Source organism: Callospermophilus lateralis, chromosome 2 (genome assembly GCF_048772815.1).
Source record: "Callospermophilus lateralis isolate mCalLat2 chromosome 2, mCalLat2.hap1, whole genome shotgun sequence".
NCBI lineage: Eukaryota > Metazoa > Chordata > Mammalia > Rodentia > Sciuridae > Callospermophilus > Callospermophilus lateralis.
This window is the reverse complement of record NC_135306.1, coordinates 183,213,458-183,226,698: the sequence shown is the minus strand read 5'-3', so window position 1 is coordinate 183,226,698 and position 13,241 is coordinate 183,213,458. Positions and strand designations below refer to the sequence as shown.

The 13,241-nt window shown below is 42.2% G+C and overlaps 1 protein-coding gene across 1 annotated transcript; it reads left to right on the top strand.

Moving 5' to 3' along the window:
- The first annotated feature begins 728 nt into the window (after nt 1–728).
- Commd9 (COMM domain containing 9) lies at nt 729–12,400 on the top strand. Its single transcript, XM_076844345.2, has 6 exons — nt 729–797; nt 6,314–6,439; nt 8,198–8,337; nt 9,677–9,711; nt 10,560–10,663; nt 11,705–12,400. Exons 1-6 carry the CDS (start codon nt 747–749, stop codon nt 11,843–11,845), a joined length of 597 nt encoding a protein of 198 aa, XP_076700460.2. The 5' UTR covers nt 729–746; the 3' UTR covers nt 11,846–12,400.
- The last annotated feature ends 841 nt before the right edge of the window (nt 12,401–13,241 follow it).

The following is a 13,241-nucleotide window of genomic DNA, read 5'->3' as shown; positions in this document are numbered from 1 at the left end:
ACTCACTTCATTCATAATTACCTGTTGAATCCACAGATTAAATAATTTTTATGATCCACTCCCATCCCATTCTTGCCATAGATGTAAGGAGACTCTGGATAAGTAATAGTGGCTCCCTTCCTATCCCCTTTCCTAAACACTTTCTCACCTGCTCTTCAAACCAGATCTCCCATAGACCTATGGAAAAGTTACTAAAAACCCTAAATGATTCGGTCTTCCCATTTGGATAAACCTAATAAAAACACCAGCTCCTACCTGAGAGACAGAAACTATACATGCAAAAGCAAGTTTACGTTCTTCGAGATGATGTGTGTGTGTGTGTGTGTGTGTGTGTGTGTAAATTACATGAATTACAATGAGCACAGTTTCGTTTTAATTCCAAGTGGCCAACAGACTGATCACTTCTGAACAACTATGCCTCCAAGGTGCCCGCCAAGCCTGCATTACCCATATCGGCCAGTCCTCCCGCACGGGTCCCGGGAAAACTAGTTTCCCTTCCGGTAAATGGACAAGCCAGGTCAACTTGCTCCCCTGAAAACCATGCTCCCTCCACTTCCTCCCAGGTCCTGGATCCTCGAGATGGCCATTCTGCTGCAGAACCCTTCTAAGTTCCTCCCAGCCCCCGTGCCACTAGCGAACCGCTCCTGCCACTTTGAAAGACTACAGCCCCCGGCATGCCCCGCGCAGGCGGCGGAGTCATGTGATCGCGCTCCTAACCGCGACTGCAGTCACATGATTTCGGAAAAATGGCCGCCGTGACAGCGGAGCACTTCGCGGCTCTCCAGAGCTTGCTGAAGGTAAAGGGCGGGGCGGGAACGCGTGCGGTCTCCTTTGTCTTCGGAACTGAGTCTACGGAGAGAACCGGGCGGGCGCGGGGAATAAGTTGGCCCTGATTTGGAGCCACAACTCTGCCACTGCTTCTCTGTGTGACCCCGGGCAAACAGTTGCTCCTTTTTGAGCTTTTAAAGAGAAACAAAATCAACAACTCCCTGACTAGAAGGTGAAAAAGCAAAAAATGAGATAACGGACGTGAAGGGACTGTACAAATGCCCCCCACTGTTAAGTCTCTGGGGCTGGTTTTGGGGATGGGGCGTTGGGGGGTGGTAATTGCTGGATCCGTTTTACTGGTTCCCCATTTCATCCCATAGCCCTTCTGCACTCCGTGCTCAGGAAATTCTCTCCCTCTGCATCTGCCGGCGCCAGCGACTGAGGTGTGCTTTCTGTGTTCCTGAGGCCCGGGTTCTCTGTTCTCGCCTCTGACTGAGAAAGGGCCCGAACACTCTCCTGATGATTATTTGTTTGAAAGATTGAGTGGTTGAAAGGGACACACTTCCCCGGGCTCGTAAAGTTCAAATAAAATGAGGTGTTGGCATTAACTTTTGATTTCCTCTATAAAGGGGCGGCTTTATTTTCCTTTGAAACACTTGTCATTAGATGACATTATGAATCTATTTGCCTATTGTCCGTCTTCTCTTAAGAATGTAAGATCCATGAAGGACGGTTTCTTTAACTTTCCTTTTCCCTTTAGTAGGTGAAGAGGATTGATTTAATTATACTCAACAGTTTATGACAGAGCATCGTCATCAGTCCATACAATGGTCTCCGTTTTGTTTAACTTAATTTTTTTTATTGGTTTAACTTAATTTTGAATGGCCTCCCCAGTATTCATTTGCACTCTACGCTCCTAAAGTCACTACTTCATTGTTCATCAGTATATATCAACAATTCTGTAGCAATATGCATTCATTTTCATTGCTCTTATCCTATGTACTCTTTTATTTTTTGTAAATATAAACTTTCTTATTTTGAGATAACTGTAGATTGACATGCAGTTGTAATAAATAATGCAGAAAGATCCCATTTACCCTTTACCCAGTTTCCCCCAATGTTGACATTCTGCAAAACTATAGAAAACTATCACACCCAGGGTGTTAACATTGATAGTCAGAATACAAAATGTTTCCATCACCACAAGACCCCTCTTGCTGCTCTTTTATAGTCAGCTTCCATTCATCCTCCGCCCCTTCTTTAACATCTGACATTCTTTTTTTAAAGAATTTTATATAGGCTAGGTATGGTGGCCCTCCCCTTTGTTCCCAGCAACTAGGGAGGCTGAGGCAGGAGAATCAGAAGTTTCAAGTCAACCTGGACTACTTAGTGAGACCCTGTCTCAAAATTTTTAAAAAGGGTTGGGGATGTAGCTCAGTGGCAGAGCACTTGCCTAATATGCATGATACTCTGGGTTTGAACCCTAGTACTGCGCTAGTGCTCACACACACACACAAAAGAACTTTATATAAATCATACAGTATGTATGGATTGACTTTTTTTCACTCAGCTTAATCCCCTGGAGATTCGTCCACATTGTCTGTATCAATGGTTCTTTACTTTTTATTGCTGAGGAGTATTCCTTGGTGTGGATATACAAAAGTTTGCTTGATCTATTGAAAGACATCTAAATTGTTTCCAGGTTTTGCTATTACAAATAAAGCTGCTATAAATATTTGTGTACAGGCTTGGAATACAGTTACTGGGTCATTTGGTGGTTGCATGTTTCATTTTTCAAGAAATCTCCAAACTCTTTCTGGAGGCTGTACTACTTTATATTTCTATTAGCAGTGCCCAGATACTCCAGGATGTCCCACATCCCCACCAGCGTTTGATGTTATCACTATATTTTATTCGAGCCATTCTGAAAGATGTGTTTTGGTATCTCAGTGTGGTTTTAATTTGCGTTTCTCTAATGACTAAATGATGTTGAGTCTCTTCATGTGATTATTTTCCCTCTGTGTATCTTCAGTGGAATATCTTTTGTCCCTATTCTAATTGGAGTATTTACCTCTGTAATCTTGAGCTTTGGATTTTTAAAAATATGCTCTGGGCTCCAGATTACTAATTTTGACATTTGTTTCAGTTTCTAATATGCACATTGAATATTATAGATTTCCTTTTCAACACTTCATTGACTGTGTCCTACATATGTTGATATGTTGTTTTCTCATTTTCACTCACTTAGTGTAATTTATTTTAAGTTTCCTTGAGATTTGGTCTTTGACCTGTGAATTATTTAGTAGTGTATTGTTTAAATTTCCATATGTTTAACATTTTCCTGTTATCTTTCTGTTTCTGATTTCTGGGTCATAATACAAACTTCAACAAATTTTTAAAACTAAAATGAATAGTGTGCTGTTTTGTGGACCAGAACATGATCTATCTTGATATATGTCCAGGTGTTTGAGATGTGAGTGTATTCTGCAGTTTCTGGGTATGAAGTGTTCTGTAAATGTCAATTAGAGTGATTTATTATGTTGTTGAGTTCTTCTTCATCTTTTTTGAATATCTGTGTAATTGTTTTATTAATTATTGAAAGGGGGCTTTGATATCTCAACTATATTTGTGAATTTGTTTCTCATTAACAGTGCTGTCAGCTTTTGCTTCACATATTTTGCAGTTTTTTAAAAAAAAATTTTTGTAGTTATAGATGAACAGCATGTCTTTATTTTGTTTATTTCATTTTTATGTGGTGCTGAGGATCGAACCCAGTGCCTCACGCGTGCTAGGCAAGTGCTCCGCCACTGAGCTACAGCCCCAGCCCCATGTTTTGCAGTTCTTTTACTGGGTACAGATACATTTAGGATATTGTCGTCTTGGTGGATAGGACCCTCTATCATTATTTAATGTCCCTCTCTTTCTCTGGTAATTTTCTTTTTGTGACACATGCTTTATCTGATATTAACGTAACCACTCTTGCTTTCTTTTGGTTAATGTTTGCATGGCACCTCTTCTCTCATCCTTTTACTTTCCAGCCAGCTCCTATCATATATTTGAAGGGAGTTTTGTGTATAAACATTTAATTGAGTCATATTTTTAATCCACTCTGCCAATTTCTGTATTTTAATTGGAATGTTTATGCCAATTAAATGTTAGAATTAGTATAATTACTGATATGTTAGAACATAAGTCTGCCATTTTTTTTGTTGTTTCCTGTCTATTCTTTCTTGTTTTTTGTTTCTATTCACATTTTTCTGCTTTCCCCTGGGTTATTTTTTAGAGTTGTTTTGATTTGTCAGTAGTTCTAAAAATGTATTTCTTTTTATAGCCCCTTTAGTAGTTGCTATAGTTACTATATTGTGTATGTACAGCTTATTTCAGCCTATTGGTGTCATCATGGTGTTAGGGTGAAGTATAGACACCTGCCTCTCTGTCTGTCCCTTAACCCTTCTTTACTTGTAGCATAATTGTCATGGGTATGTCCTCTGGGTACATTTAGAGGCACATCAGACAGTGTTCTAATTTTTCTTTCAACTTTTAAACATATTTAGAAAATTCAAGAAAATAAAGGAATTTTTTTTTTTTTTGCTTTTCTTTCTTCCTGCCATTCCAAGGATTCTTTTTGTTCCAAGAAAATCTGGTGTGAAAGAACCAACTTCTGTAGGCCACATGTGGAAAGAGACTGCAGAAAGATGTCAGGCATATTCTTGGCACTGCCAGCACCAGCATTCGGCACCTGGTGTTCCCCATCCCTCCCTGACAGCTTGGCGTTTCTCTAGTCTGCTGGGAGGCTCGTGGGGAAAGAGGCCAGGGTTCCCCAAGGGTAGTCACGGTGTCCTGGCTCAACATGGCTGCAGTCAAGTCAAGTCAAGCTGGATCCTCGCACTCCTTTCACTCCTTCTTTTCTCTTTACAGAACTTGCTTTAACCATCCTTTAAGGTAAATATTGTGACAAATTTTCTTAGTGCTGTTTTACTAAGAATGAATATCTTTATTTCCTCTTCATTCCTGAAGGATATTCTTATTGTCTGTAGGAGTCTAGTTTGACAGCTCTCCTTTCACACTGAAAAATACTATGCTTTTTGTGTTTGTGTATTTCTCTGTGGTTTCTGATGTGAAAGCTGCTGTCATTCTGATTGTTTATTATAGCTAAAGTGTTGTTTCTTCCTCACTACTTTCAAGATTGCTTTGTCTTTTGTTTTTAGAAGTTCACTTAGGGACCTGGTGTAGGTTTTTTAAAATTATTATTTAGCCTATGTGGGATTTACTCAGGTTCTTGAAATATGTACTACTGTGTCTCCAGCTACGCTTGGAAAGTTTTCAGCTGTTATTCCTTTGAATACATATTTTTGGTCTTACCCTTTTTATCATCCTCCGGCTCCATCCGCTGATTCTTCTCTCTGTCCCTTCTATTTTGGTATACTGAGCCCATCTAATGAGTTTTTACATTTTGGTTATTGTATTTTTCATTTCTAAAATTTTACATTTTATTCTTCTTAATATCACCTATTTTGGGATGAGACTTTCTCTTTTTTAATTTATTTCAAGCATGTTCATAGTTACTTATTGAAGCATTGTCATCAAGGCTGCTTTAAAACCTTGGTCAAATAATTTTAATGGCTGTCATCTTGGTGTTGGCATCTGTAGATTATGTTTTTTCCTCAGATTGAGATAATTCTGGATCTTATTTAAGTCTTATGTTTTAGCCAGCTTTCTCTGGTACCACTCAGGCAGGGTTAGGGGTCACCTCTCATTACTGCCAATTGGAGGTAGAAGTTCAGATTCCCCACTTGGCTCCTGTTGATACCTGAAAGCAGGGCTTCTGTTTCCCCTGGGTACTGGGGAAGCCCTGTCTCCACGCAGACTCTCTGTGTACCACAGGCAGTGTGGCTTGTGACCCACTGGTGCAGATGAAGATCCCAGCTCCCTGCTTGGCTGTCTTTGACACTGACCCAGTGCAGGTGTTGGGGTACCTCTCACAGCCTCACACAGACTTCATTGCCATAAGTCAGGATGGGTTCACGGTTCTTTATGTGAAATTTGGCTGGAATAGAAAGCAATTATTGTCATTGTCTAAAGCTTGTTCATCTCACTGTGCTGTTCCTTTCCTGGTCCTTTGGCTGGAGAGAACAGGGATTTGTTGTAGCTTTTTTTTCTTTTCCTCCCTCCTGTACCCATTGACATTTCCACGCTGCCCTCTTCTTCAGCTCAGGGTCTAGGATAGATAAAGCAAAAAGAAAATCCAAGGAACTCACCACCACGTCATTCCTTGGGGCTTGAGCTCCTCACAGATGTGCCTTCTCCCCTCTTTCTAGAGACATCTCAGATCTGTTTTCCATGTAGTACCCAGGGGTTTTAGTTGTACTTAGCAGAAAAAAATAGGGAAAAGTACATTTATTCTGTCTTCCCAGAAATAAAAGTGCCCTCTATACCTTTAAATCTTACGTGTGAAATATGTCACATAATACCTAAGCCAATGTTATTTGAAAACATGTTGTCAGAGGTTTTTTTTTTACTCCTCTATCTGTGAATTAATTCATAGGCCTCCTCAAAAGATGTTGTCAGGCAGCTGTGTCAAGAAAGCTTTTCCAGTTCAGCCCTTGGCTCAAAAAAGCTCTTGGATATTACGTGTTCCAGCTTGTCTGTGACCCAGGAGGAGGCAGAGCAAGTAAGTGTGGTCAGAAATGACCTTTGGCCGTGGGCCCTCTTCCCTTGCTAATCTCTTTCTTGACTTCCCAGTCATTTCCACGTCCAAAGAAAATTTCTCCCTGAAATTGACATTGTAGCCAACTCTGGATAGATTTTTTTTTTAATATTAGTACATTGAAAGCTTTGTCTTTGAGCCCTTCCTTGTGATAAGTAAGTCACATGTGGGAGCTGGGCCCAGAATCAGCTCCTGAATAAGTTCTTTTAGACTTATTGCCTAGACAGTGTAATCAAAAGCCAAACTTGATGTGACTTTCTTTCTCGGCCTATACACTGCTAAGACTGATGCACTGTCAGCTGGAGAGCTTCAGGCAGATTCTTCAGGAATCTTCATAGAAGATGGAGGTCTGAGTAGTAATTGGGCTGGGCTCAGTGAGGCTCCCACTGGGTGCCATGTACAGCGCTGCCTTCTCAGCCCTGGCCCCAGTGGAGTCTGCTCGGCTCACCTGAGCTCCCCTGATCCTAGATATCAGGCTGCACTATGTATCAGTGACTCTCTTATCTTTCCAGAGCAAATGCACTTTTACAACAGGAGTATCTTCACATAGACATGTGTTATTTTTGTTTTTTTAAATATGAAGCTTTGCTCATTAAAATCAACTTTAGAAAAGTAAAAAGCAGAGCAAGATTATAGAGGTGAGTGGAGACTTAGTTTGGGTTCCCTGAAAAGTAGACGCTGAGGCAAAAACTTGGGTGCCAGAGGTTTTTTGGGAGGTGATTCTAGAAAACACAAAGGAGGAAGTGGGGAAATCAAACACGGAAAGTAGAAAAGTCTTAAAGTAAAAAAGTATATTAATGAGTGGTTACTGCCGTGGCAATGGGGCTCAATCTTAGGGTTCTGTGAAAAGTCAAGTAGAGCATGTCTCGGAATTTTCCTTGGAGGGCAAGGAGACTAGGGCATTTGTCCACTACCTCCCACCAGCTAAAGTGGAGGTTTAACTCCCCTCACTTCTGGGTAAGTGCATTTGCGGACCAGCAACCTCCAGTGGTATTGGAAGCAGCTCTAAAGCATAGAGAAAGTCACTCCAGAGGGTTTTCTCGGGTTCAGCTAAGATCATTCTATTCACAAATCAACTACAAGCCACACTTGTCTGCATGCAGATCCACGTAGAGCACTTAGGACGAGAACCCATAGCAGGGTCCAGGACTCCTCTTTCACAGGGACATGAGACTTCTACCACCCTGAATTCAAAGCCCACACTCCCCAGGAACCAGTATCTCTTTGTCACATGCCAGTAAACACAACTTGAGATACTTGCAAGGAGTGTACAGCCCCATCAGAGGAGCCCAAGCCATGGGCCCAGGTGTTTATGCAATCCGCTCCATCCAGAGGCATTGGACCAATGCAGGGTTGCCTAGTAACCCAGCTGACTCTCCACTTCTCAGGTTACCAGGGAAACAGCACCAGAAAGTTAACTGAAGGTCAGATCCTTCTGCAGAAGAAAAAGGGACGTATTAACCCTTTGCCTTAGGAGTTTCTGGCACGGACAGCTTCCTAGGTCAGGCAGCTGCATCTGTTTTGTGAAGCAACAGGTGAAGTTAGGGCAGTAGAGGCACATGGGACATTCAGCATCTGCTACAGAGGCTGCTTGGCTCCTGTCACTCGTTCAGATGACTGCAGCATGCAGTCACAGGGTGTGGGATAGAGGGCCCTTCCGCTGCCTCTTGTCCTGTGTCCCATGTCCCCTGCAGCTACAGGGCTGTCTCCTCTATCCTGCAGCTCCTCCAGGCTCTGCACCGCCTCACTCGGCTGGTGGCATTCCGTGACCTGTCTTCCGCTGAAGCAATTCTGGCTCTCTTTCCAGAAAATTTCCACCAAAACCTCAAAAACCTGCTGACAAAAATCATCCTAGAACATGTGTAAGTGCTCATTTTTTGAAAATTCTTCTTTTATATTTCTTATTGTTTTTATTCCTATTTAGAAATACTATATTCCTTGTTGGAAAGATAGAAAATACAGAAAAGCAAAAAGAAGAAAATAAGGTAAGTACAGTCTCACCACCCAGAAGTGAACAGTATTGGTTTCTTACTGGAAAGCCGTTTAGGGCCTGGTTATTTTTCTCTTTATACATACATAGAGAGGTTGATGTTTGGGTTCTGTTTTTTAACAACTACAAAAAAAGATCATCCCATATTATAACTCGCTTATTTTCAGTTAGCAGTAATAACAGTAATGACATTTCAGGTCAATAAGTTTTTACCTTTAGTATCATTTTTAATGGTTAAATATAAGATATATTTCATTACATGAGAAACTGGGTATACATTTTAAAATTCCTTAGTGTTAGACATTTAGGATTTTATCAGTTTTGCACTCCAGTGAGCAATTTAGAAACTTTGCTCATGTGCTTACTTATTTCCTTACTGAGGTAAAGGCCATGAATATATTGGGTTTTGGTCATCAGGAAGATTGTACTCTTTCCGCCATAAGACACAACATGTCCCTCTTCCCACACCTTTTCTATGAGATTTTTTTCTTACCTTTTTTCCCCCCAGTTCCACAGATGGCAAATGAAACCTGATTTCAGCTTATATATCTTTGATGCTAGCAATGTTGAATTATTTTTCATGTGTTTATTGGTCATTTTAATATCTCTTTTGTGAGTTTTCTCTGTATCCTCTCAGCCAGGCAGATCCTTTGAAACACAAAAGAACTTAAAAGAATTGATTATTATTTAGCATAAGGCTTGAACAGTCCTGTCTAATAGCAATAACATTAGTGCCTGTTTACCAATATTTTTTTGTTTATTTGAAACTTCCTTACATTGCCACATTTGACTCTTACTCTGCTTGGCATCTCACCATGATGTTATTTGCTGTAGCATTAGACAGGTCTGTTGGGTGTATTTTTGCATAAGCTGCTGTATTCTGTATGGCAGGTGCTCAATAAAGAGAGCATAAGTTGACTTTTTCTCTGTTTTGTCTTTGAGAACAATAGCACAATAAGATTACAGAGCAGTAAGCCTTTTATTTTCTTGTCCTAAGCTGTGAAAACTAACAGCACTTAGGTCTTAACATCACCAAGCCTTGTAAGACAAATAAACAAAAAGCTGCTTTGAGGAAGGATGATTTCTGAGATCATTTCCTGTTAGGAGATCTGAAGATCACAAGGAAGGTAGAGGCTAAGGTTTCTCATGATCAGAAAACTCAGTCTCACCCCTTTTCCATATTTTTTTCCTCATCTTTCCCTCTTTAATAGATCTACTTGGAGAACTGAAGCCCAAGCAAATCAGAGTGAGTACTAAGACATCTTCCTCTCCTTCGTCTCACCAGCCCCAGGCCTGAATCTGCCAGGACACCAAGGATGTTAACCAAAAGTCGAGGGCAACCTATTCTAGTCTCAAACCAAAGACTGTCTGTTTGCTGTGTTTTTTCTTTTTAATTCAACTCTATAAGTTTATATAGATATGTTCATATAACTGTAAATATTATTATAGAAGCTTGTTGTTAAAAAAAATACAGAAATACCCAAAGAAGAAAGTGATATAATAAAAATTGTGTTTTAAAAAGTAATTCTGCTTCAATTAAGAAAAGACCCAACAGTAATTAAAATTACTTTGAAAGATTAAATAAAAGTATGTATTTAGAAGCATCATTCTGCTTACTCTGAGCCAGTCACAGTGCTAGAGCACTTGACCTGCCTTGATTCACTTAGTCCTCCCAGCAACCCAGGGAGCTAGGCTGAAACTATCCCCATTTTCCAGATAAGAAAATGGAGACTCAGAGTTTACACAAGTGGTGGACCCAGGTTCAAACCAAGCCTGTTTATCTTAAAGCAAGGCCTCTTACCACTCGCTGAAGCTAAACTTTCCCCAAGACTCCAGCTGTGCCTTTTTCTGTACCTTGTATCACTTGTCATTCTGTCCCGACATCAGGAGGGTTGGGTGTTTGGTGCAAGTCTGGAGATGCTGCCCCACCGTGAATCAGTACTGAGGGCAGGCAGCACAGAGTAGTGGGAAGGTCCGTGCTTGCTGTGGTCTTTTGCTGCATAGATCAGATGGGTTATGTGTGTACAGTCTTCAGAGTAAAGGCCTGATAAACGTGGGTGGCGTGACCTCTGAGCTAAGCTGTCTCTTCCACAGTCTCTCTGCCCCGCCTGGTTGACCTGGACTGGAGAGTGGATATCAAAACCTCCTCAGACAGCATCAGCCGCATGGCCATCCCCACCTGCCTGCTCCAGATGAAGGTAGGTCCACTCTCATCATCATTAGAAGGAAAGAAGGTGCTATAGTGAGTTAGGCCCTCTGGGCCATCTAAAATATCAGCCACCAAAGTTTTGGGGTCACTATACTAACTAAGCCCCCCTGCCAAAAATGTTGGCATCCCCCATGTGCATGTGTGTTTCACACAGTGTCGTGTACTACTGTGTGAACACATCATGGACATCAAAAAAACATGCACTGAAAGTTGACATTTTACAACAGTGTGACAAGTGCTAAACAATATATTTTTAAAATTGTTTTCTGATCACTTAAAGGTGTACACGTACTAAGACGTTTAGCTTTAACTGTAGGAGTGTGTGTTCAGATTTCAGATTGACCTCTGGGTCATTTCAGTGTATCGTCACCAACTTCCTGTCCTGTTTGCAGTGTGGTCATCAGGCTTCTTTGGCAGTGGAAATCAGTGCTTCCTGTTCTTGTTCATGTGCCCTTGTGTTCACTTGATAGTTTTTTTCAGGAATCTTCTAAAATCACATTATGATAGAATTCATTTAGTTTAAAAAACCAAGTAATATATTGCTGTATTTACTTCACCAAACACCCAGAAATTCAATACCTGCAAGAAAAAACTTTAGGAGGCCTCTTGCAACTAAGTTTTAAGTATTAATAAAGCTTTATTTGTTTCTTGTTTATGATTAAATAAGTAAAACTATAAGTTGTGATATTTTTCTTATATCCAGTGGACTGTCCTGTGTACCCCATAGAGCTCACCTCTAAAAATACCAGTGTGAGCATGTTTTCTCACTTCAGTGCTAAGACAGGGTATTGGGGAGAAGGCTCACCCTTCCCTGCTACCCACCCAAGGCTCTTGTTGCAAATGGGAAGAGACCCAGGCCTTTGAGTATCTCCTTCACCTTTCCCAGTTGCTGAATGACTCAAGGGCTGGGGCTCCTTGCAGCCCTTACAAAGAACCTCTCTTCAGAGGCCCAGAAGAACTGAAAAGGACTCGATTACCGGAGATAGGAAGAGAGGCAGCTTTGACTTTCTGGGCCTTGTTCTCTTTACAGATCCAAGAAGATTCCAGTCTGTGCGGAGACAAGCCCTCCATCTCGGCTGTGACTGTGGAGTTGAGCAAAGAAACACTAGACACCATGTTAGATGGGCTGGGCCGCATCCGAGACCAACTTTCTGCTGTGGCCAGTAAATGAGCTGACCTGCTGCTAGTGCCACTGCCGTGCCCAGCTGCTCATCAGTGTCAAGGCGCTCGCAGCGGGCAGGCTGCCCTGCAGCAGCAGCTCAGCTGACTACGGGCGGGATGGTGGGAGTGGGGGCTTGCTGCCTTCTGCAGGCACAGGAGGATTGGGAGGAAGCAACCAGGCACCTTGCTGTTCTCCTCCTCTTTTTTCTTTTTCTGAAGCTGATAAACAGAAGCTTTCGAGAGGCTCCTGATGCAGCCTGACTGATGCTGTGTGCTGGGAGGGAGCATTGCCTCATCAGATGCCCCTGCCTGGCTGCCCAGCATTGACTCTGATGAGTTCATTCCAGTCCTGGAATACATGGATGGCATCAGGCCTGTGATGCCAGCAGTGCTTGCCCCTCTGTCAGAGAAGCAAGGCAAATCCCACTGAGCTGGGCCCTGCAACCTGGCCCCTCTAGTATATCCCCTGAGCCCCCTTGGCCCCTCTGGACCACCTCTCCACCTCTGAAACGCATTCTGATTTTTACTGTTCCCAGGTGAGGAAGTGGGAATAACTGGAAATAAATTCGTTTTAAGATTCTGGCCTTGATTCTTTTCACCCAGTTTGTTGCCTTCAGCCAGTTGCTGCCTCTCAACTTCCTGAAGATAATCCCAACTTCCTGATTCCCAGCTAAGCCCTTGACCTTTGGTATGACATAAAACCAGACCTAGGAACCTGCCAGGCTCCCTGTGCTCTTGACTGCTACGCAGAAAAAAAAAGAAGCAAGGGTGACTTCAGTGCACACTTGATACGAGAGCTCCCATTAGTGTGCTCCTGAGACTGGCCAAACAAGACCATCTCTGTGGCGAGGCTCATACGTCATAGGGACCAGTTCCTTCTGCCATGTTATCCAGGTCATCCCTGTGGCAACAGCGTGCTGCCTGCCCGCTGAGCTCTTCATTCTGGAAGCTGTAGTGTGTGTCTGGGGTGGATGAAGGAGGTGAACCATAGGTTAAGGATAGACACTTGAGGCGCAGGCAGCCAGGGTCGGAAGCTGTACCTCCAAAATAATAGTAATCTGTTAGCCCTAATTATTAATAGGAATGAAAATAGAAAGCCAGTGCATTTGTCATTTTATCTTCTAAGAGGATTGGTGAGGAGGGATATCATTGTCCTGCCTTGATTGATGAGGGAACCTGCTCATGGAGGCTTAGTCCCCTGCTGGTAAATGGCCTCATTAGGACTTGGGCCCAGATTTCCCTAGCTTTCTCTCCATACCAGGATGTGGAGGTCTAAAACTAGCTCCATTTGGAAATTTTGAAACTGAAATAGGAGAAATCATACCTCTGCCCACCCAGTGAGATACTGGAAGGTCAAGACTAACCATTTCAAGCTCTCGGCTGCTCCTGGAAGCTAAGCTGCCTGC

What these genes read in the sequence shown, in the direction of transcription:
- Commd9 (XM_076844345.2), top strand. Translation starts at nt 747, where the DNA reads ATGGCCGCCGTGACAGCGGAGCACTTCGCGGCTCTCCAGAGCTTGCTG. An exon ending in CTCTCCAGAGCTTGCTGAAG is followed by an intron (nt 798 to 6,313) that starts GTAAAGGGCGGG and finishes ATTAATTCATAG; the next exon opens with GCCTCCTCAAAAGATGTTGT. An exon ending in CCTGCCTGCTCCAGATGAAG is followed by an intron (nt 10,664 to 11,704) that starts GTAGGTCCACTC and finishes TTCTCTTTACAG; the next exon opens with ATCCAAGAAGATTCCAGTCT.